General features: G+C 43.1%; 1 protein-coding gene and 3 long non-coding RNA genes across 5 annotated transcripts; 2 read left to right on the forward strand and 2 right to left on the reverse strand.

Moving 5' to 3' along the window:
• Positions 1 to 1,073: 1,073 nt before the first annotated feature.
• Positions 1,074 to 4,023, forward strand: LOC138963551 (uncharacterized). Its single transcript, XR_011454857.1, has 3 exons — positions 1,074 to 1,961; positions 2,361 to 2,448; positions 3,650 to 4,023. It is a non-coding gene; the product is annotated as an uncharacterized lncRNA (long non-coding RNA).
• A 1,842-nt stretch (positions 4,024 to 5,865) lies between these two features.
• On the reverse strand, positions 5,866 to 14,496 carry LOC138965542 (mucin-2-like). Its single transcript, XM_070337725.1, has 5 exons — positions 14,491 to 14,496; positions 9,552 to 14,424; positions 8,519 to 9,514; positions 8,049 to 8,191; positions 5,866 to 6,180 (listed from the first exon to the last, which is right to left on the reverse strand). Exons 1-5 carry the CDS (start codon positions 14,494 to 14,496, stop codon positions 5,866 to 5,868), a joined length of 6,333 nt encoding a protein of 2,110 aa, XP_070193826.1.
• A 164-nt stretch (positions 14,497 to 14,660) lies between these two features.
• On the forward strand, positions 14,661 to 19,776 carry LOC138964331 (uncharacterized). The gene is made up of 3 exons (XR_011455076.1): positions 14,661 to 14,996; positions 15,611 to 15,670; positions 18,472 to 19,776. It is a non-coding gene; the product is annotated as an uncharacterized lncRNA (long non-coding RNA).
• On the reverse strand, positions 16,140 to 22,010 carry LOC138964330 (uncharacterized). 2 transcript variants are annotated; one of them, XR_011455074.1, is made up of 5 exons: positions 21,969 to 22,008; positions 21,340 to 21,424; positions 21,109 to 21,178; positions 20,331 to 20,409; positions 16,140 to 17,828 (listed from the first exon to the last, which is right to left on the reverse strand). It is a non-coding gene; the product is annotated as an uncharacterized lncRNA (long non-coding RNA). The 2 variants fall into 2 exon arrangements; XR_011455075.1 differs by lacking the exon at positions 21,340 to 21,424 and having other exon boundaries at positions 21,969 to 22,010.
• Between the last annotated feature and the right edge of the window lie 433 nt (positions 22,011 to 22,443).

Genomic DNA, 22,443 nt, shown 5'->3' on the forward strand with positions numbered 1-22,443 from the left:
GGGAAGGTATGCACCTTTAAATCACGTCCACACAACGCTCCATGGGAAGGTATGCACCTTTAAATCACGTCCACACAACGCTCCATGGGAAGGTATGCACCTTTAAATCACGTCCTCACAACGCTCCATGGGAAGGTATGCACCTTTAAATCACGTCCACAAAACGCTCCAAGGGAAGGTATGTACCTTTAAATCACGTCCACAAAACGCTCCAAGGGAAGGTATGTACCTTTAAATCACGTCCACAAAACGCTCCTTGAGAAGGTATGTATCTTTAAATCACGTCCACAAAACGCTCCTTGAGAAGGTAGGTACCTTTAAGTCACGTCCACAAAACGCTCCATGGGAAGGTATGTATCTTTAAATCACGTCCACACAACGCTCCATGGGAAGGTATGCACCTTTAAATCACGTCCACACAACGCTCCATGGGAAGGTATGCACCTTTAAATCACGTCCACACAACGCTCCATGGGAAGGTATGTATCTTTAAATCACGTCCTCACAACGCTCCATGGGAAGGTATGTACCTTTAAATCACGTCCACACAACGCTCCATGGGAAGGTATGCACCTTTAAATCACGTCCACACAACGCTCCATGGGAAGGTATGTACCTTTAAATCACGTCCACAAAACGCTCCAAGGGAAGGTATGTACCTTTAAATCACGTCCACAAAACGCTCCTTGAGAAGGTATGTATCTTTAAATCACGTCCACAAAACGCTCCTTGAGAAGGTAGGTACCTTTAAGTCACGTCCACAAAACGCTCCATGGGAAGGTATGTATCTTTAAATCACGTCCACAAAACGCTCCTTGAGAAGGTACGTAGTTTTAAATTATGTCCACACATCGCTCCATGAATATGTGAGTATCTTTAAATCACGTCGACAAAACGCCATGTAACAAGTCACCTATGTTTTGTCAGTGTTCCTGAGATCAATTAGCGAAATAAAACACTCCTAGCTGTAAGTAGGGGCCTACCCTCGTATATCATTCATTAAAGTAGCGGCTTCTACAAACTGTTATTGTTTGAGTGTCACTAAGTGACGGTGGAGAGAGGAGATAAAACGTTTTTGAACACAGAAAGCGGCAAAGAGAATTTGAATGGCATTGAATCAAGCGTACATTATTCAATAAGAAGCCTCTACAAACTTGTGTTGTTTTGAGTGTCACTTATCAATGGTAAACTCAATACAGAAGGCGGTCAGGAGACTTTTAAGCCGGTCTGATATCTCAAAAAGCTAAACTGAAAGACGTTATAGTCGAGAGATTTAGCTTTACAACGAGCGTTTCTGCTTGTTTGAATTTCTTCTTGTGGAATTCATGTACTTTTCTGTGATCAAATGCACAAAAGTAAATGCTGTTAAGTTCGTCGTATTTTCTTCTCTTTGCTAATATCACGTGAGGTTATAGCGCATGAAATGGAAAGAACTGGCTAAGCTTTGAACTAAGGATAATTCCTTCTGGCTCTAACCTAGCAGCTTTAATTTCTGTCAAAACCAAGGAAAATCCACCTCATACAAATACTAGCATCTCTACGGTCATTGCTAGTACAGATTACAACACCAGTGCAGCTTCATCTAAAGTCATGCACAATGGGAGGATCAAGTGTACCACCTTTCATAAGCCTTATACTGCTGATAACGACGATCCTAACAAGAATGACGTCAGGAACAACAACGTCAGAATCAACGTCAGCACCGACAACCAGCGACGTCACCACGACCACTACGATTCCTACGACCACCCCCGACCCCGTGCGATGCAATGGAGACCCCCCACCCCCCGGGCAAGGGTCAAGTTTGAAACTCCTTGCACCCGGGGTACTTGTTTACACGTGCAATCCGGGATTCGTTGAAAAACGGTCCGGCAGCTCCGTCGTTCGCTGTGACGTCAACGCTACGTCGTGGACTCCGAACAAAGGGCTGGTGTGTGAACCGCCTGAAGAAGAGTCTGTAGGTAAGTTGAAGGGGGATGGGGGAGGGTGTTTGTTGGGTGGTGGTCGTGTGTGTGTGTGTGTGTGCATGTGTGTGTGTTTGTCATCATCATGGCGGTGACGAAAGAAATCTCACAAAAAGAGACGCCTTATATACAGATAGTACTAAGCTTAGACAGATCCAGTGAGAATTGGATCAATAGATAGATAAATCAACAAATAATTATAAAAAAAACACACCAGAAAGCGGTATGCGTGTGTTTTTGTTCAACCTAACCAAAGTCATAGACCAATTTTATTTTATTTTATGTAAGACAAAGAAAAAAAGACACAAAGAAAGGAAACTAAGAAAACAAAGCTCTGTGTGTTTGTCTTTGTTGTTTTTCAAACACCCCAAACTGAAATGTTGTTTTCCTTTTCAGTACCTCCTTGGTTGATCGTGACAGCAGTATCTGTAGCGGGGGCTGCAGTGCTGACAGCTCTACTCTTTCTGCTTGCCTATATCTGCAGGTAAAAAAACCAATTTACTAACAGCATCGGTTCAGGTGATCGAAACTACAGAACTGTTTAGAGAGTGGTGGACTGATTTCTTGTTTTTACATCCAGTCAAAGTATGGCAGAATGAATTGCGCGAGATTCGTATTGGTATTGGCGGAGCAGCGTGCGCATGAGTGTATATGAGTCTTTGCGCGCGGGTGTACACGAAAAGCGATTCTCAGAAAAATGCTGGACAGATGTTTATGAAAGTCTACATGTAGTTAATATCCCCAGACTTTGAAAAAAAAAATACAAAAAAAGTTTGATATCGTCACCAACATCAAATTAAAATTGCAATAACAGACACACAGGTGTTTTCGTTGTACTTTTTTTCACCCAGAAAATATATGAATAAGAAACGTTTAATCGGAAAATGTGCTCAAAATTCTGAAAATGCCTTTATGCAAACTAGGTTCACTGTTGCTTTTATTTACCCAGACCAGTCTGCGCTTACTCGGTCGAAGGGTTTCGGCGAACTCAGGACTTTCCTCGTCTCGGTGAAAATAAAATAAAATAAAATCCAATGTGTTTAGTTTATTTCTTTTCCGCTGACAAACTTACTGAATATTATGATATTGCATAAAGCGACTCGTTTTTCTTCTAAAATGATCAGTGGATTGTACTGACAAATGCTTTCTTACGAAAGGTAAACGAGAGGAGGAAGAAATAGAAAGAGCTATGTGGTTGGGTGCGCAGATATAGACACATAACGAATAGAGGAACACACACACACACACACACACGCACGCACGCACGCACGCACGCACACTAACACACACACACACTTGCACACACTCACACACACTAAAACACTCACTTACATGCACACGCACGCACGCACACTAACACAGTCACACGCACGCACACGCACGCAAACACACACACACACACACACACACACACACACACACACACACACACGCACGGCGTACACGGATGCGGACATATTGTAAATAAAATTTCCTCTTCATTGATTTTTTCCCCTCGGCGTTTAAGCTCATTCGTTCATTCATTCATTGAAATATCTTTTCTGGCTTTTCCAGAAATGGTTTATCTGTTCTATTGTTGTCTCTTTTCACGTCATTACAAATGTATGTTAAGAAAAGGGTTTCACATTCAAAGAACATAATTACATTAATCTGAAAACATTTTTGGATTTCATTCTTTTTTTCAGATGGTGTGGTGTGTGTCACGTGTGCAACTGTGCACGTGCAGATAGCGCGTGTTGCAAGCGACAAGCTCGTGTCAATCAAGCACCAAGTCATGTGACACAGAGCGGTCACGTGGACAGCGAACCAAGCAATCACGTGACAAGGAAGGAACCGGTGGCGAGAATCCTAGTCTATGATGACTATTTGGTCAGACAGAAAGAATTTTTGTAAAGTTTTTTTTACAATTTTTCAAGAGAGACTTGTGTGTGTGTGTGAGTGTGTGCGTGCTGTCGTGTGTGTGTGTCAGTGTGTGTGTGTGTTTGCGTGCGTGTGTGTGTGTGTGTGTGTGTGTGTGTGTGTGTGTGTGTGTGTGTGTGTGTGCGGAAAACATATAAATTACAAGTTTGCGCATATATATAAGCGCATAGTGCTTTTAGTTATGCGCTATAGAAATCTCCTTAATAAATAAAAAATAAAGTGTGTTTTTGTGTGTATGCACGCGCGCGCGTACGTGCGTGCGTGTGTGTATTTGTGTAGGTGTGTGTGTGTGTGTGTGTGTGTGTGTGTGTGTGTGTGTATGCAGGCGCGTGCGTGCGTGCGTATGTGTGTGTCTGTTTTTGTGTGTCTGTGTGTATGTGATGTGTGTGTGTGTGTTCCTGCACTGGTTCGTTGGCGATAGAGCCATGTCAAATGAAGTTCCTCCTCTGTTGAACGAATAACATAGAAAGCTGATTTCACAAGACATCAGTTTAATATGGGGATTATGCAGCAAAGTACTTGTACCAATGAACAAAGTGTTTTGGCCGCCTTGTACATGTACCCCCCATTCAACTCCCAATCCTAAATCCCCCGTATCTAAACAACGGATGAAATGGTTTAACGGACCTATCAGAACGTTCTTGTTATTAAAATATTATATAACAAATGCAAGTCAAAAGGCCCACATAAAACCGTTGACTGCAAAAGTTTGTCTTTAATCATGGTCTCGCCAGCATCTTGCAAGCGATTTTCGTCTACAATTTTGAGATAAGTTAATTATCTGTATCATAAGTGCTTGTCTGTCCGCCTGCTTAAAAGAGCACTGGGTCGACGTACTGTCACGTCAATGTAACGCTTTATTTTGTCATAAATCAAACGTTTTTGATTGTGAAAGTTTGGCATGTACACCTGGCTCAAGAAGAACATTTTACGTCCAATAAGCCACCGTGCCAGGCACTCCAAGTTACGTACACTGCAGGGCTCCCCAAAAAGTGCGTCCCTGTGTCCTATACGCACTGCAAAACGTACTAGAAATTGATGCAGGGAGTCCAACAACGCACTAAACCTGAAAAGAGCGGGTCTCGGGACGCCGATTTATTTACAGTACACGTCCGGTAGTATGCGTATATTCGGTACTGTTTAAAAACAAAAGTTCGGCCAGATCTGCATCGACGCAAATTTACGCAGTTAATCTCAACAATATGTCCATAATGTTTTTGTGACGGGCTCAGAGAATTAACAAAAGTCGGCATTACGTTAAAATGAGCGCTCCAAAGATCAAGCATGTGTCGGCGAGGAATGTGCTTTCCGAATGCAAGAATATGAACCTCCTTGTCTTTGGACCCGCTAAAGTCTCACATAAAAGTTGGGGGTCCCGGACGTGGGGAGTTTGCCCAGTCGGTAGACCCGCTGGCTTTAAACCCGGTTGTTAGTTTGTTTGTTTGTTTTGCTTAACGCCCAGCCGACCACGAAGGGCCATATCAGGGCGGTGCTGCTTTGACATAATTTATATAACGTGCGCCACACACAAGACAGAAGTCGCAGCACAGGCTTCATGTCTCACCCAGTCACATTATTCTGACACCGGACCAACCAGTCCTAGCACTAACACCATAATGCCAGACGCCAGGCGGAGCAGCCACTAGATTGCCAATGTTAAAGTCTTAGGTATGACCCGGCCGGGGTTCGAACCCACGACCTCCCGATGACGGTGCGGACGCCTTACCACTAGGCCAACCGTGCCGGTCTACCCGGTTGTTACTATCAGCGTGTTGGATATTTTTCTAAATACAAAGCCGGACTTTCCTCGCGTGAGGGCGTAAATCTTACATTTTCTTCGACCCTCTAGATCGAACGTTTGTGGGTAGCCCTACACACTCTATATACATATATATACATCTACAACCTTGCTGTATGTAGAATCGCAGGATTATATACAGTGCAATATACATTACAACAGAAAATTAATGTGCTACAACTGTCATTTTCTCGAAGACCTCGTGCCTTTTTCGTCGAGGTCCTGATAAGACGCATAACCACTGTTGTCGTAGGCGTAGTAGAAAGGCTGCTGCTGCTGCTGCTGCTGATTGTAATGATGATGACTCTGGTAAGTGTCGTGGATGCTGTGAGGTCGGCGATGCTTTTTGTGCTTCTTGTGTCGCTGTTGCTGCTGCTGTTGTTCGTTCGTCTCGTTCTCTTCTGCCACCTGCGCCTGGTTTTCTGTTTCATTTTGCTTTTTCTGTTGTTGTTGCTGTTGTTGTTGTTGCTGTTGTTGTTCTTTCTGTCTTTTCTCATCCTGTGACCCAAATGTGAAAAAAATGTTGAAGAATAAATCGAATTACAAGACTTTTTTGTTGTTGAAAGGCGGATGGTGCTTTTATTTGAATAGCAATGCTTTACGGTTTTAACGAAGACTTCCGCAAACATATGCTTCATTTGAATAAAAGTTCGATGACAATTTCTCAACAGTCAGAAATCTAATTTATATTGCACAAAGACAGAAACATATTCTTTAACGTGCTTTCCTAAATCGTCGAAGTGATCAAAATGACATATGAACAAATAAGATGTTTTAGATAATAACATATATTTGTTATTTTTGTTTTCATTTTATTATCCCACTGCTCGGATTTGGGTCCCTTTGTATTTTTACTTTTTAATGTGTGACAGGGGAGGCTACCGCTCCTTTCACAGCAGACTCTGCACCCGAGTTGTTGGCCTTTAAAAGTCAACATCAGTGGATTGTAGAAGTCTGTTTGTGATGGGGTCGGGTGGTTTCCGATTGTCTGTATGTTCATGGAAACCTTCGGGTTTGCATAACAGTTTTTATAGGGCTAAGAAATTAGCCCTAACATTTTCAATCCTGTTTGATTGCACTTCGCTTCCCGAGGTGATCGTAGTGTTTCGGCACTCGGTTACAAATGTTACAGTATTTTGATAGATTTTGTGCTTGTTTTAATTGTAAAAACTTAAAAACAAGTAAATAGCCTGAATGAAAACACATCAATAAAGATAGGTCGACCATTAAATGGTACTGTCTCTCTGAAAAACAACTTTGATTTCTCGAAAAACAAGTGCATTATTCATTGCTGGTTATGTGAGATAATAATGCGCGGAGTGTCGGAAACTCAAGCTCGTGGTTCCTAGGTGTGTGAACTGTGTGAATGTTTGTTTCCAAAACAATGCAGTTAAAAATTAATAAAGCACTTTAAAATAAAGAAATCTGAACAGTGAACTGATCTTGATATCCAATTGTCATTTCTTTGCATACAACTTTATCGGTTGACTAACGTCCGCTGTTTCCGAAATAAAAACACAAATGGTTCCATAATGCTAAATCTGGATTCTTGTGACAATCAGTACCTATATACAGCAGAACAGATTGCCGAAGTCATTTCATCAGAAATTAAATGTTATTGAGAATACTCATTGAGAAAATACATATATACTGAATACAGGCCTTCTTCTTCCAAAATCAGATTGATCATGACTAAACCAGGCATCCATAAACAAGGCACACATAAAAACAAAACAATATATGTTAGTGCAAGGGATTTATACGGATAAAAACAAATCCTGAACATAAATAATCTGGCAACTCACACATTCTCTTTACGTCTGCATACATTTAGATTGTATTCAAAGGACAAAATTAGGGAGAAACAAATAAACAGTCCGGTAAGAATAGCGGAACATTTCACACACACACACACACACACACACACACACACACACACACACACACACACACACACACACACACACACACACACACACACACACACGCACACACATTACGTTTGAAAAGAATAAAGGGTGACCCTTAAAAAACGCAAACCACTGTAATGCTAATAACTCCCACATGTGTTCAGTGCATTACTTCATATTTGGGGAACAATTAGCATGGGATGTGGGATGATAATTTCACAAAGTTTCAAGTAGGCCTATGTAGGTCAAGTGGTTTGATGTTCACGCTTTTTAAATTGTATTTGTCAAATTCGGATATTGCCTCAACAGTAGGAGGATTTAACACTGAGCAGTAGTCACACTCATCCGACTTGAACCCCCCAGAAGCCCTGTCATTTCTGAACAAATTTAGGAGTTATTAGCATTTTAGTGGGCTGCATTTTTTTGGGTCACCCTGTAGTTCGCAAGACAACTCGCCTTTTTGCGTTCTTTCTTTATTTTCTCCATGAGCCTCTGTCGCCGCCTGCGATTGGCGGTTGCCCATCGGATGACACAGGCTACACCAATCACAGCCACCAACGCTGCCACACCCGGTGCCACGAAAAACAATATTTGGAACTCTGCAGTGAAACGAAACAGACCAGCACAACAACATTAAATCAGGGGTGACTGATCGACCTCCATTTTGAACGAAAACAATTCAGCCGCGCTATTTAAATACATCTGTGCTTCCTCATCTTTTCTTGGCAGCCTTTGTTTGAAATTTGCTTTCAGCAAAAGGACCTACTTACAATCTGTACGTGTTTCACACACACACGCAAGCACGCACGCACGCACGTACACTCACACTCATACACACACACACGCACACACAGATGTCTGCGTGTCTGCGTGTCTGTTTGTGTATGCTTAGGACGGAGATTGTCCTGCTTTTATAATACACTCACCATCGAACTTATCCTGACCCGCATCGCCAGACTTCTCTCCCTTCTTCCCCAGCTCATTATCACCCCCGTCAGAGGGCCACCAGAGGCTGTCACCCCCACCACCCCCACCACCTCCCAGTCCAAGATCTGGCTCGAGGAAGTCTTCAATGTCTCCCACTGGGAGGCCTGGTGGCAGAACGTCTGGGACACTGTCTGGACGAATGGGAGCTGCGACCATAACGTTCTTGGATTCGTCAGGCAGGATTTGACTGTCCGTGACGTTGACTATTGTTGAGGCGATCGTCGTTGTGTTCGTATCTGATGATGTTGATGATGATGAGGGGGAATTGAAGGAGGAGGCGGAGGGTGAGAAGGAGGAAGGGCTTGATGATGAATCTGACGGGCTTTTTGTGGCTGTGGCTGTGGCTTCTGCGGAGGGTGAGGAAGGAACTGAGTCCCACACCGAGAACATCTTTCCAGGTGTGGTAGTCGCAGTGGTGGCGGTAGGCAAACCACTGGAGTCTGTGTTCGCAGTGGTGGCGGTAGGCAAACCACTGGAGTCTGTGTTACCCTCGCCCCCGAGGGTTGTAGGGCTGCTTCCAGCGTCCAGAAAATCCTCCAAACCCGAGAGACCCCCACCAGCTCCCGCTGAAGGACTTTGCGTGGTGGTTACACCTGTCGGTGTTGCTGTTACAGCAGAAATCGTAGTTTGACCACTGTCGCTGATTGGTGTAGCGATACCCGTGGTCATAGCCTCTGTGGCGAGTGTGGCCTCGGTTGTAAGCGTGGCCTCGCTAGTAAGCGTGGCATCGCTAGTAAGCGTAGGCGCAGTGTCGTTAATAGGCTTGGCGTTGAGAGCAGGCGTGGTTTGAAGGTTGGGAGTGGCCTCTCTCGCGACCCTTGATTCCAGGGTGAACGTGGGGTCCTTGTGGGGCGTGCCGTCACCGGTAGGTTTGCGGTTGAGTGAAAGTCTGCCATCGCCGGAAAGTATGTCGTTCCCTGAAATTGTGCCATCGCCTGAAGGTACGACGTTGCCTAAAAAAAGTTTCATTACCCGATGAATTGCGGTTGCCTGATAATGTGCCATCGCCTGAAGATACGCCGTTGCCTGATGTTGTGCCATCGGCTGCAGATACGCCGTTGCCTGAAATTGTCCCATTGCCTGAAGTTACGCCGTTGCCTGAAAATCTGCCATCGTCTGAAGTTACGCCGTTGCCTGAAATGGTGCCAACGCCTGAAGGTGCGCCGTTCTCTAAAATTGTGCCATTGCCTGAAGTTACGCTGTCGCCTGAAAGTGTGCCATTGCCTGAAGATGCGCCGTTGCCTGAAATTGTGCCAACTCCTGAAGTTACGCCGTTGCCTGAAATTGTGCTATCGCCTGAAGGTACGCTGTTACCTGAAATTGTGCCATCGCCTAAAGTTACGCCGTTGCCTGAAATGGTGCCAACGCCTGAAGGTACGCCGTTGCCTGAAATTCTGCGAACGCCTGAAGATGCACCATTCCCTGAAATAGTGCCATCGCCTGAAGTTACGCTGTTGCGTGAAATTGTGCCAACGTCTGAGGTTACGTCGTTGCCTGAAATTTTGCCAACGCCTGAAGGTACGCCGTCGCCTGAAATTGTGTCATCGCCTGAAGTTACGCCGTTGCCTGAAATTGTGCCAACGCCTGAAGATGCGCCGTTGCCTGAAATTGTGCTATCGCCTGAAGGTACGCTGTTGGCGCCTGAAGTTACACCATTGACTGAAATTGTGCCATTGCCTGAAGTTACGCCGTTGCCTGAAATTAGGCTGTCGCCTGAAGATACGCCGTTGCCTGAAATTGTGCCATCGCCTGAAGTTATGCCGTTGCCTGAAATTGTGCCAACAACTGAAGATGCACCGTTGCCTGAAATTGTGCCATCGCCTGAAGGTACGCCGTTGCCTGAAATTGTGCCATCGCCTGAAATTACACCGTTGTCTAAAATTGTGCCAACACCTGAAGATGCGCCGTTGCCTGAAATTGTGCTATTGCCTGAAGATACGCTTTTGCCTAAAATTGTGCCATCACCTGAAGTTATGCCGTTGCCTGAAGTTGTGCCAACGCCTGAAGATGCGCCGTTGGCTGAAATCGTACTATCGCCCGAAGGTACGCTGTTACCTGAAATTTTGCCATCGTCTGAAGTTACCCCATTGCCTGAAATTGTGCCATTTCCTGAAGGTACGCCGTTGCCTGAAATTGTGCCATCGCCTGAAGTTACGCCGTTGCCTGAAATTGTGCTGTCGCCTGAAGGTACGCCGTTGCCTAAAATTGTGCCATCGCCTGAAATTACGCCTGAAATTGTGCCAACGCCTGAAGTTACGTCGTTGCCTGAAACTGTGCCATCGCCTGAAGTTATGCCGTTGTCTGATATTGTGCCATCGCCAGAAGTTACGCCGTTGCCTGAAATTGTGCCAACGCCAGAAGATGCACCGTTGTCTGAAACTGTGCCAACGCCTGAAGATGTGCCGTTGCCTGAAGTTGTGCCATCGCCTGAAGTTACGCCGTTGCCTGAAATTGTGCCAACGCCTGAAGATGCACCGTTGCCTGAAATTGTGCCATCGGCTGAAGTTACGCTGTTGCCTGAAATTGTGCTATTGCCTGAAGTTACTCCGTTACCCGAAATTGTGTTATCACCTGAAGGTACGCCGTTGTCTGAAATTGTGCCATAGCCTGAAATTACGCTGTTGCCTGAAAATGTGCCAACGCCTGAAGCTGCACCGTTGCCTGAAATTGTGCCATCGGCTGAAGTTACGCCGTTGCCTGAAATTGTGCTATTGCCTGAAGTTACGCCGTTGCCTGAAATTGTGCTATCGCCTGAAGGTACGCCGTTGTATGAAATTGTGCCAACGCCTGAAGATGCGCCGTTGGCTGAAATTGTGCTATCGCCTGAAGATACGCTGTTGTCTGAAATTGTGCCATCGCCTGAAGTTACGCCACTGCCTGAAATAGTGCCATTGCCTGAAGGTACGCCGTTTCCTGAAATTGTGCCATCGCCTGACGCTACGCTGTTGCCTGAAATTGTGCCAATGCCTGACGCTACGCTGTTGCCTGAAATTGTGCCATCGCCAGAAGTTACACCGTTGCCTGAAATTGTGCCAACGCCGGTAGATGCGCCGTTGCCTGAAATTGTGTTACCGCCTGAAAAAGTATCATTACCTGACGAACTGCGGTTGCCTGATAATGTGCCATCGCCCGAAGATTGGTCGTTTCCTGAAAAAGAGCCATCGTTAGGCAAATTGCTGTTACCTTCGACTGTGTCTGAGCTTGAGGGTGTACCGTTGCCTGAAGGATTACTGTTGCTTGAAAATGTGCCGTTGCTTAAATGTGCACCATCTCCTGAAGACGCGTTGTTGCTTGAGGATGTGCCGTTGTCTGCATAACTTCCATCTCTTAACGAACTGCCGTTGCCTAAAACAGTGCCGTTGCCTAAATGAGCACCCTCGCTTGAAATTGTGCCATCTCCTGAATATGTGCCATTGCTTAAAAATGCACCATCTCCCGAAGATGTTTCGTTGCCAAGCACTGTGCCAGCGCCTGAGTAAGCGAGGTTGCCTGAAAACGCACCATCCTTTGCAACTGTGACATCGCCGAAGAGGCTGCTATTGCTTGAAGATGACCCCTTTCCTGATAATATGCTATTGCCCCCCCAGTGTAATCCATTGCCCGTGAATTGGCCAAAGCCTGAAAGCGAGCTATCCCCGGACCTTTTACCATCCTCTCCCTGCTTGACATTGCTGGTTAAGTTGACATTGCTCGTGGGTGACCCGCTGCTTGCATTGTCATTAGCATCCTCTGAAGGTGACCCGTCGCTTAAGAGTGAGCCAGCCCCAGACGGTTTACCATTCCCTTCGGGTGTGACATTGCTTGAGAATTTGCCATCGCTCGCGGGTGACCCGCTGCCTGCATTGTAATTAGCATCCCCTGACGGTGACCCGTCGCTTAAGAGTGTGCCATCGCCTGGGAGTAACCCGTCGCCTATAGGTGTGGTAAATTGCACGTCTGTAGAGGGTATGGCGTTGTCATGCTCCGAAGGCATAAACTCACCGGCAGCGCTTGAGAATATGCCTTTACCTGAATGCTTGCCGAAGCCTTTAGGAATAGAATCATCAGCGGCCGTAACACCTTCAGAATAAGCAATGGCTTGGTCAGTAGTCGTCGTAGCATGACGCGCAGTCGTAGATATCTCTATCGACGTCGGTTCCGCGAAAGGTCCAGGGGTCAACTCACTGAAGTCGAATCTGAAAGGGTCCACGTACTCGGACGTTGGGCTGAAACTGACCGTCGTGTCTGGCTCTGACGTCACGCTCACCGCGCTGACCGGACTGGGTGTGGTGTCAGTGGTCAGCCACGAAGAGAATGCTTTCGCCATGCCGCCTGTGCCAGTGAAGGCTGCGGCAAGCGCGCCCATGAAAAGAGCACTCATTGGAGGATCTGTTGTGGACTCGGTTGCTGTGGTGGTCGTAGTTGTTGTGGCAGGCGTGGTTGTGGATAGCGTCGGAGTTGTTGTGGTGGTAGGCGTTGTTGTTGTGGTGGGCGTAGGCGTCGTGGTAGGCGTTGTTGTTTTTGGCGTGGTTGTAGTGGACGATGTTGTTGGCTTATTTGTCGCAGTGGTTGTGGTGGTCGTCGTCGTTGTGGGCGTTGTTGTGGTTGTGGGAGTTTTGGTCTCGGTGGTCGTGGGCGTGATAGTTGTGGGCATGTATGTTGCTGTTGTGGTCGTGGTTTCTGTGGTCAAGGGCGTGGTTGTTGTTGTGCTAGTCGTAGGCGTAGTTGTGGTTGTAGGTGTGGTTGTGGTGGTTGTAGGCGTGGTTGTTGTGGTCATGCGTGTGAATGTTGTGGTGGTGACGCTTGTGGGCATAGTTGCTGTGGTTGTAGGCTTGGTTGTGGTGGTAGTAGGCGCGGTTGTTGTAGTGGTGGGCGTGGCTGTTGTTGTGCTGGGCGTAGTTGTTGTAGTTGTTGGTGTGGTTATTGCAGTGGTCGGCGTGGTTGAAGTAGTTGCAGGAGTAGTGGTTGTAGTTGTTGGCGTGGTTGTTGTAGTTCTGGGCGTGGTTGTTGTAGTTGCGTGAGTAGCGATTGTAGTTGTGGGCGTGGTTGTAGTAGTTTCAGGAGTAGTGGTTGTAGTTGTGGGTGTGGTTATTGTCGTTATTGGCGTGGTTGTAGTAGTTGTGAGCGTGGTTGTTGTAGTTGCGGGAGTAGCTGTTGTAGTTGTGGGCTTGGTTGTTGTAGTTGTGGGCGTTGTTGTTGTAGTTGTGGGCGTGGTTGTTGTAGTTGTGGGCGTTGTTGTTGTAGTTGTGGGCGTGGTTGTTGTAGTTGTGGGCGTTGTTGTTGTAGTTGTGGGCGTGGTTGTTGTAGTTGTGGGCGTTGTTGTTGTAGTTGTGGGCGTGGTTGCTGTAGTTGTGGGCGTGGTTGTTGTAGTTGTGGGCGTGGTTGTTGTAGTTGTGGGCGTGGTTGTTGTAGTTGCGGGAGTAGCAGTTGTAGTTGTAGGTTTGGTTGTTGTAGTTGTGGGCGTTGTTGTTGTAGTTGTGGGCGTGGTTGTTGTAGTTGTGGGCGTGGTTGTTGTAGTTGTGGGCGTGGTTGTTGTAGTTGTGGGCGTGGTTGTTGTAGTTGCGGGAGTAGCAGTTGTAGTTGTAGGTTTGGTTGTTGTAGTTGTGGGCGTTGTTGTTGTAGTTGTGGGCGTGGTTGTTGTAGTTGTGGGCGTGGTTGTTGTAGTCGTGGTAGGCGTGGGTGTTGTAGTTGTTGGTGTGGTTGTTGTAGTGGTGGGCGTGGTTGTAGTTGTGGGCGTGGTTGTTGTAGTTGTGGGCGTGGTTGTTGTGGTAGTGGTTGTTGTTGTTACTCTCTCCCAGGCGAAAGTGGGAAAGGTGTACTCGATCGGAGCGAGCGTTGCAATGCCTTCGCTGACGGGTCCTCGCAACTTTCAGGGGAAAAAAAGAAGTTAATTATAAGTTTGATGAAGATGTAACTTAAAGTGTAACTAAACAGACATTTTGAAGTGTCAGCTTTACTGAATTGCTTTATGTTTTGTCCAAGTATAGACCTGTAGAAGCGATACTGGACGATTTTTCCAACGTTTACTGTGTTTTCTGATTTACTACGATTTTTTAAAAGTGTTGAACCCATTTCAGATTTACCTGCTTATCTGTTCTTGATTTGATACTTCCAAAGAACAAGTGGTACTTTGAGTTCCGGTTTTATGTTTTAACCAATCAGAATTTGGTTCCTAAATAAAATCGTCTGCTGCCTGTCCCAGCAGTCGGCAACAAGCACTGCTTGCCACATGTGTGATGTTACCAACAGAAATAGCCATAAATTGGGCAAGGTAGCAATGTAAATGAATTGGATCTAACTAATGTGCTTGTACTGCATCTCTGGCCTTTGAATTCACTCCAAATGTACTGGCTCAGCGTGAGAGGCAACATCCTGTCGAAGTCGTAAGCACGAGGCTGACTGGGAGATTATTATTCGAAGAGCATGCTGAAACGGATTGTAAGTACAATATTTTACATGTTCTCGACATTTCTGTTGATCTTTCCTTAACTTTAATTGTTTCCTTGATTTAAAACCCTAGGGCTTGTATTTTCAGTTGTGATACTAAGCACGTATCTTTATCACAGTATCCGATCACTTCACACTTGAATTTTGGAATGATGAAGTGGAATTATTTCTGGATCTAATTTATTCCTTGTTCCCCCCCTCTCGATTTCTTTTTTCGCCACATATGTATTGTCGTGTAAGGGGGTAGATGCGTGTACTGGCTGATTTTTTAAATTTTTTTTACTTCGGTCAGATACAGATGATTGGAAAAAAAATTGTCAAGGATTTCAGAATTTAATAGATCTGTTCGAAGTTTTTACGGGATGGGTCCTGTGACAATACAGACTGAATGTGCGCAAGATGAACTTTTGATTAAACATACACACACAAATGAATCTCTTGATTTTGTTATACGGCGAATGTCCAGTTTCCACCACCACGTCTGTGGTATGTTTTTATACTGTTTGATTGAATAGACTGACGTGCATTCTCTCGCAAATGTGCGCGCGTGTGTGTTTGTCTGTGCCTCAGACTTATTAATCAAAGATCGATGTTGCACATTGCAGATCTATGCGACAGGAGCAAGTGGACAAGACAGCTACATTTGTCTGAGCGAAGATCCAACGGTAAGCTCTTTTAGCCGAAGACAGCGAGCCTGGGTGCATGCATGCAAGCTTCTATCATGTTCGTGTGAGTGCTGCAGGGTTATTAGACGACTTTTCATTATTCTTGATTTGGAGATCCATGCAGGGTATTAGAAAGTGCAGAATATACACGTTTGAACAAATACGATGTGTGTTTGCTCTGAAAAAAAGAAAAAACGCAACAAACAAACATTGTATTTGTTTAAAGTATCACAAATATTTATTACCTGTATCTGCATGTTTTGATAATGATGAAGGGTGAATTACTTTGACGTGTGCTTTTTTTTTTAACCACACTGATAACGAATGATAGAAACACAGACACACTTAATAACATATCCACAAAAATTGTAACAATAAATGTAAGCTGAACAATGCCTGCAACACATTTCAGACCTCAGAAGGAAGTAATTATGAGATTCAGACAGAGAGAGAAAGCCCAACACGAAACCAGTTGTGACATTTTTTATTTCATTATGTAATATTAAAAACACGACAACAACGTATTTCCTGTACTTAGTTTCGTGCAATTATGGATTGCAAAGTATGTCTAATTGAGTGGCATAAAGAGGCACAGTTGCATGAAAAACCAACTCGGATCTTGACTAGGATCAGGATTTTACATGGACACAACCTAGAATTTAACATCCTGGGGGGAGGGGGGTACTGCGCCTTTCACATCAAGATGTAAAGATCTATTTTAAATAATACTTATTAGAAGGGAACAAAATCAAACAAACTACAACAATCGTTCTGAGGGGAGAGAATTACCTCTTCCGAAGAAATTACCTCCCTTGCTTTTCTTGTCGTGACTTATGTAGAGTAAAGTGAATAGAAAGTGAATCAGTCAGTAACAAAAAAAACAAAAAAACATTTCTTAAGATCAATGAGGAGTCTTGAAGTATTTGTCAATGTTAATCTTGTATGCATAACAAACAATATATTACGGATTGATAATTAAAGAAAATCGTCTCTTCTACAGGGTTGACCCCCCTAAAAAGGACACCCACAACCATGCAAATTACTTCTGCATCTGTTGAACCAATTATTTTATATATGGTATTCATTAACTTCAGTTTATGTTCTGCCTTTCCAGTAAGTGGCAATTTTGTAAATTGAATGGTCTGACTTTTGTGCAATTTTAATTTTTTTTCTCCAAATTCGGGGGTCGACTAAACAGAACGAGTTTTGACATTGAGCGGTAGCCATTTTTACCTAATTTAAACCGTTCAGGCTTTTACCTTTTTGATTATTTTGAATGTCTGAGTATGTAAAAACATCCCCTTCAACCCCCAGGCTATCGATGACCTGAAGAAAGCATGCAGTTACAGCTAGGTTCAGGGCAATCCTCAGACACGAAAGCGTTGGTGTCATTGGTGATGCAAAAGTTAGATAATTTAACCTACAAATTTGCCACTTTGTGAACTGCACATGCATAAAATCAAGTTTAAGTATGCTGAATATGAAGTTATCCAGTCAATTGGTGTAGAAGTTATAGCATTTCTGTCAGTTAACAGTATTTAAAATCTCTAAAGTAAAATCTGACATATTCGAAAGTTTTGCATAAACACCCAGACAATTTTTACGATATTCTCCTAAGCTTCTCCACTTCTCAGCCCTGTCTTGGAAATGAATTCGAATAAGGCAGTCAAAATAACTTAGTTTGGAGCACCCATCAATCAGAATAAGCATTAACTTTTGACACAGGAAATATCTTCTACCGAAAGCTCTCCTGGTTTTATTCTACATTTTTCCTGCATAATGGTAACAAATTTAATGATAAATCTAAACAACGAAGTGACTGTGGTAAGATGAACAAAGTTAAAAAACAAAGGATTACTGTAAATGGTTTACGAATCGAAATCTAAACAAGTTTTAATGATAAGTAAAATGATAAAAAAAAATAAAATAAAAAAAAGCTAACGTCCTCGCATTTGTCCAGAATTATTCCATGTTTAACATGGGAACAGAGGGATAATTGGTCTAAAGAATTTTTAAAAAGGAGGGTTAGGGTAACCCTAACCCTCTTTGGACTATCTGTATGCAATGCTCGCTATAGGTGAAAGACTTTTGTGGAAGCCATGGAAGAATGCATCGCTGTTGTGCTGGTTCAGCTTGAGGTCCTGTCCTAGCGAATATCCTGCACACACAAAAACACGACTTTTTAAGCCACTTATGTTGCATTCCGTGACATAGCTTTGTTAAAACCGTGTGCCTGATAATAATGACAGATTTTGTTGATATACATTTTTTTTAAGACACCCCATATAATATTGTTTGACAATCTCTTTCAACATAGTTTACGAATCACCAATGTGTATACAAACGCAAATAACCCACAGGTCAATAAATTACTTTCCAGAGAGAGAGAGAGAGAGAGAGAGAGAGAGAGAGAGAGAGAGAGAGAGAGAGAGAGAGAGAGAGAGAGAGAGAGAGAGAGAGAGATTAAAACTAGAAAAGGTGTGCAATATAAAACAAGGATAATCACTGTCAAATCTTTGCTTGTACCTGCATGGTGTTTACTGCGCTATATACACAACCTGTTTTATTTCATTTATTTATTTATTTTTTTTTTTTGTTGGGGGGGGGGGGGGGGGGGGGGGGGATGTTTTGTGATGAGGGTTTTTTCAAAGCCTTTACTGCTTTAGTCATTGAATCCACCCGACTTCGATTTATTGTTCAGTGATGGGTAATTGTGTGACCAACTATGTAAGTTAGTGATTGTTCTGGCTTCATACAATGACATTGCATTAATTTTATAAGTGTATGTGTGTGTGTTTCAGGCAAAAGCTGATATTACAGTCCTAGTTGTATGCAGTACCTCTGCTTCTTCGTTCAGGAATCAAAGTATACAATCTAAACCGATTATTTTGTTCAATAATGTTCAGCTTACCATCCCGAAGAAGGCAGTAACGTGCCGAGATATTGATTATAGATATTAACGTACCTAACCTGGTTACTGGTGTGTTTTCTTTTTATTTCAATAATGTAAATGTGTGACAACTTGCAGGGTACTTGATGTTCAGAGCAATTTTTCTGGCAAAAGACCTTTTATGGATCAAAGAAAACTTTTGTCGTGGTGCACAAGTCAATCAATTTGGTTGATAAATAATTTGTGCTGCATTTTCCCTGGTTCCAAAACGTAGTATGTATTACCACATGTCCTTACCTGTCATTGGCATCACATGATTCTCTGTAAGCAGTCTTTTGTGGAAATACGTCATTTAACACTTGCACTTATAGTAGGGCTGATGGGGTCTATGTCGACCAAAAGAGTGGGATTCTCTGTAGGTCGAGTTCCTGTAGGTGGATTCCCTGTATACCTAAGACTTTAAAATTGGCAATCTAGTATACAGGGAATCCCACAGGGTGCAGTTTTTCAATAAAACTTGCAAACCATACTCGAATTTCTAAGAAATATCAAAAAAAGATCGAAAAACTTCAAATTCTAACGATGTCGCTAAGCATCACGTGACTTTCATTGATATTAGCAAAACGCTACAGGAACTACACCCTGTGGTATTCCCTGTATACAAGATTGCCAATTTTAAAGTCTTAGGTATACAGAGAATCCACCTACAGGAACTCGACCTACAGTGAATCCCATTCTTTTGGTCGACATAGACCCCATCAGCTATAGTAGGTGGCTGTGGAACGGTAGACATGCAACGACAACGAACAACAAAAGACAAAGTGTGGAGTACACTCATTTTTCTTAACATACGCTAAGTTTCTTTGAGAATGCTCCAAGTGAAAATCAGGGGTTCCTAGGCCTGATATCACAATTAAACAGCTTCTTCTCAGAATCAGGAGGGAAAAAACGAGATGTCGTGACAAGAACAGACAGCAGCAGCAGCAACAACAACATTGCTAAATTGTCGCTTTAACAAAATTTCATGTTTAGTATCGCAGACAAAGCACGGCTACTGATCCGACCAAAGCCACACTTCATGCACGATGGGCACATTGTTATGGCCAGCTTGTTAACGTGAGCATTGTGTATGTTTTACATAGAATTGAATGTGTTTGTCGTTGTGTCTGTCATCTATCCTAGTCGTTTGATTTAGAATAAAGCAAACTTATTACAATGACGATTTTCTTCGGTTTTTGATGAAGGATTGGCATCAAGACTTTTCCTATTTTCCAACTCTGCCACCATACACTGGCCGTTCAGGTCTGCATGTCGACCACATGGTGTGTGATCAGATTTTTCGGACATGTTCACAATGCTTACATGACCACCAAATGGAAAATCAGTTGGTATTTGTTATGTTTTTGTGTAAGCACAATCTTCATACAAGTAAACAGAAACAGTTTTGTTGCAAACAGAGCCTTCATAAGAAAAAATGCTTCTAAGTCAAAATACATACCCCCTTTTTCGTATTGCGTAAAATATACCCATAAATTCTGGACATCATATTTTTATTTTTTTTCACAACAATGAAACCAAACTTTGGCATATGTTTTAGCAATATATTCACAATAAAACCTATGAGTTTGAAGGCTGCATCTTGTTTTGTTTATTTTTGAGAATTTTTTTGCAAACCCATGCAAATGGCCAGTTTCTGGGGAGAGACTGGGGAGATAATGGCCAGTATAGAAAGAGTTAATAAGTAAACTAATGTCAGAAGTAGGTATTTACCTTGTTTGCCTTCGCGTTCTTGATAGCCCGCTGCAGCATTTGTATCACTTCCCTTGACATTCAAAACGCCAATGTATTTCTGAAAGGAAAATAAAGATATTGACCGAAACATCACACAAGTGGTATATCATGCTAGGTTTTGTTTACAGTGCCTGTTCTACGACCACATCTGATTGTAATTTAAATAAAGAAAAACTGTATCCATTTATTACTTCTCTATTTGTGTGTGTTTGTGTGTGTGCAGGGGCGGATCACATCATTTTTAAGGGGGAGTTTCCAAATTTCTTTTAGGGACAATTTGACGACGCGAAGCGTTTAGTTGAAGACGCGAAGCGTTCAACCTCCTTGGGGGGGGGGGGGGGGGGGGGGGGGTCCGACAAATGTTGATAAAAACAAGGAAAATGGATCAATCTGAGCCAAGAAACATCCCCTAATACACCTTCCAAAAAAGTAAATATATTAAGAAGAAAAATTTGAATCACAACAAGGACAATTGATCGATCTGGCGCAACCTGAGCAAACTAATTAGCCAACTTCTTTCCAAAATCGTCACTTAGAATACAAAGGCCGGCTCCTAAGTGGTCCGGAAACCCCGGAACCCCCCTCCGGATCCGCCCAGTGTGTGTGTGTGTGTGTGTGTGACCGATGACCTTCTCTAAATTCTAATCGTTGCGTTTGCATGGTAATAAAGTTTTAATACTGGATATGCCCATGAAAAAATATCATTTCTTGTTCATGTCATTGTGTGTGTGTGGCCAGGACCGTGACTTCTGCTTGCCTCAACGTCTTCAGAAAAGACACAAAATGCCAGCAGGCGTATGTTCTTGGAGCACTCAGTATGCCGTCATCTGCAAACAAATAAATACAAATTATTCAATTGTGTAAATAAAGAACAATCATTTTAATATTACAACAAAAAATTCATATAACTGTAGTCTTCACCAGAGACATCCACTACACTATCTTTAAATAAAACTGCCGTAAAAAATTGAAATACTATAAAACTTACCCCCACTCAGATCTATTTGGGATTATTCAAGTTTCAACCATGTAACGATGCCGGTTTGGACAGATCTGCTAGTTTGCCGCTGAAACTGAAATCAAAGGCGATCTTCATAACTATTTCTAATCTTGTATTTGTGATTAATATAAAATACTGATCTTCCCAATAGAAGCTGATGTGTATACACATGACCAGGACAAGGTATTTTGTTACAGGGCATTTACGCAGACGTCGCAGTTCAAAATATCGTTTTAGATCTGATTTTGTACAGCAGCCTGTGTGATTCAGAATCGTCTGCCCTTTTTCGGTTTAACATTTTATGGACGATTCCTATGAGACTGCTCAATCATAACTGATGACAAATTCAGAAACAGATGATGGTTTCAAGTAGGCTACAGTAATGATTCGTTAAAAATGTCAAGCCACTCGTCGATCATTCACACTCAAAGAACCCAAGCCAAATCTGCTCTGGTTCCGAGCAGCTTTTTCCAACTGAGACCCTAATTGTTACGCATCTGCCGCGAAAAGATAGACCACAAACAAGCGGCACTGTACCATGCTTTCGTTTATGTTGCTAAACAGATTAAATGTGCATTGTAAATGTGCTTACAGCAAAGAAATGCATCCTTACTTACCACAAAAATACTGGTACCACATTCATCGCACTTGTGTCTTCTTACCAAAACCTATCGATATGTTTGTTTACGATATATTGGTAATTACTAACCGTTAACTATTTTTCAAAAATCTGAAATGACTTTTAAGAATCAAAGAAAGATTCGCTAAAACGGTTGACTTCAGAAAATAAGCAATATTTTTCTGAACCATGAAATAAAAATCGAAAACTCCGTTTGATCTTTTATTTTGGTAGATTGATGACAACAGCCGGAACTGAAAGTACCAGAACCAAAAATTAAGGGCATTAATCAGGTAAACTAAGAAGATTGTCGTTCCTGGCGCGCACTTCACATGTCCGTCAAACAGTGTCCGAGTGAGAGAAAAAATTTTTTTTTTTTCGCAGTTCGACAGTATATGAGGCCCTTCTTCATATCAAAGTGTAAAGGTTGCTGAACGATGTTTTTCCTTTTTGCTTGTTTAGTTACACTTTAA

The sequence above is a fragment of the Littorina saxatilis genome, linkage group LG4 (genome assembly GCF_037325665.1).
Source record: "Littorina saxatilis isolate snail1 linkage group LG4, US_GU_Lsax_2.0, whole genome shotgun sequence".
Lineage (NCBI taxonomy): Eukaryota > Metazoa > Mollusca > Gastropoda > Littorinimorpha > Littorinidae > Littorina > Littorina saxatilis.

Bases quoted from the DNA above. Each gene is read 5' to 3' on its own strand.
- LOC138965542 (XM_070337725.1), bottom strand. The intron at 8,192-8,518 runs GTGAGTGTATTA...GTTTCACTGCAG, and splicing joins GGGTCAGGATAAGTTCGATG to AGTTCCAAATATTGTTTTTC. The intron at 6,181-8,048 runs GCGAGTTGTCTT...TTTGGGTCACAG, and splicing joins TAAAGAAAGAACGCAAAAAG to GATGAGAAAAGACAGAAAGA.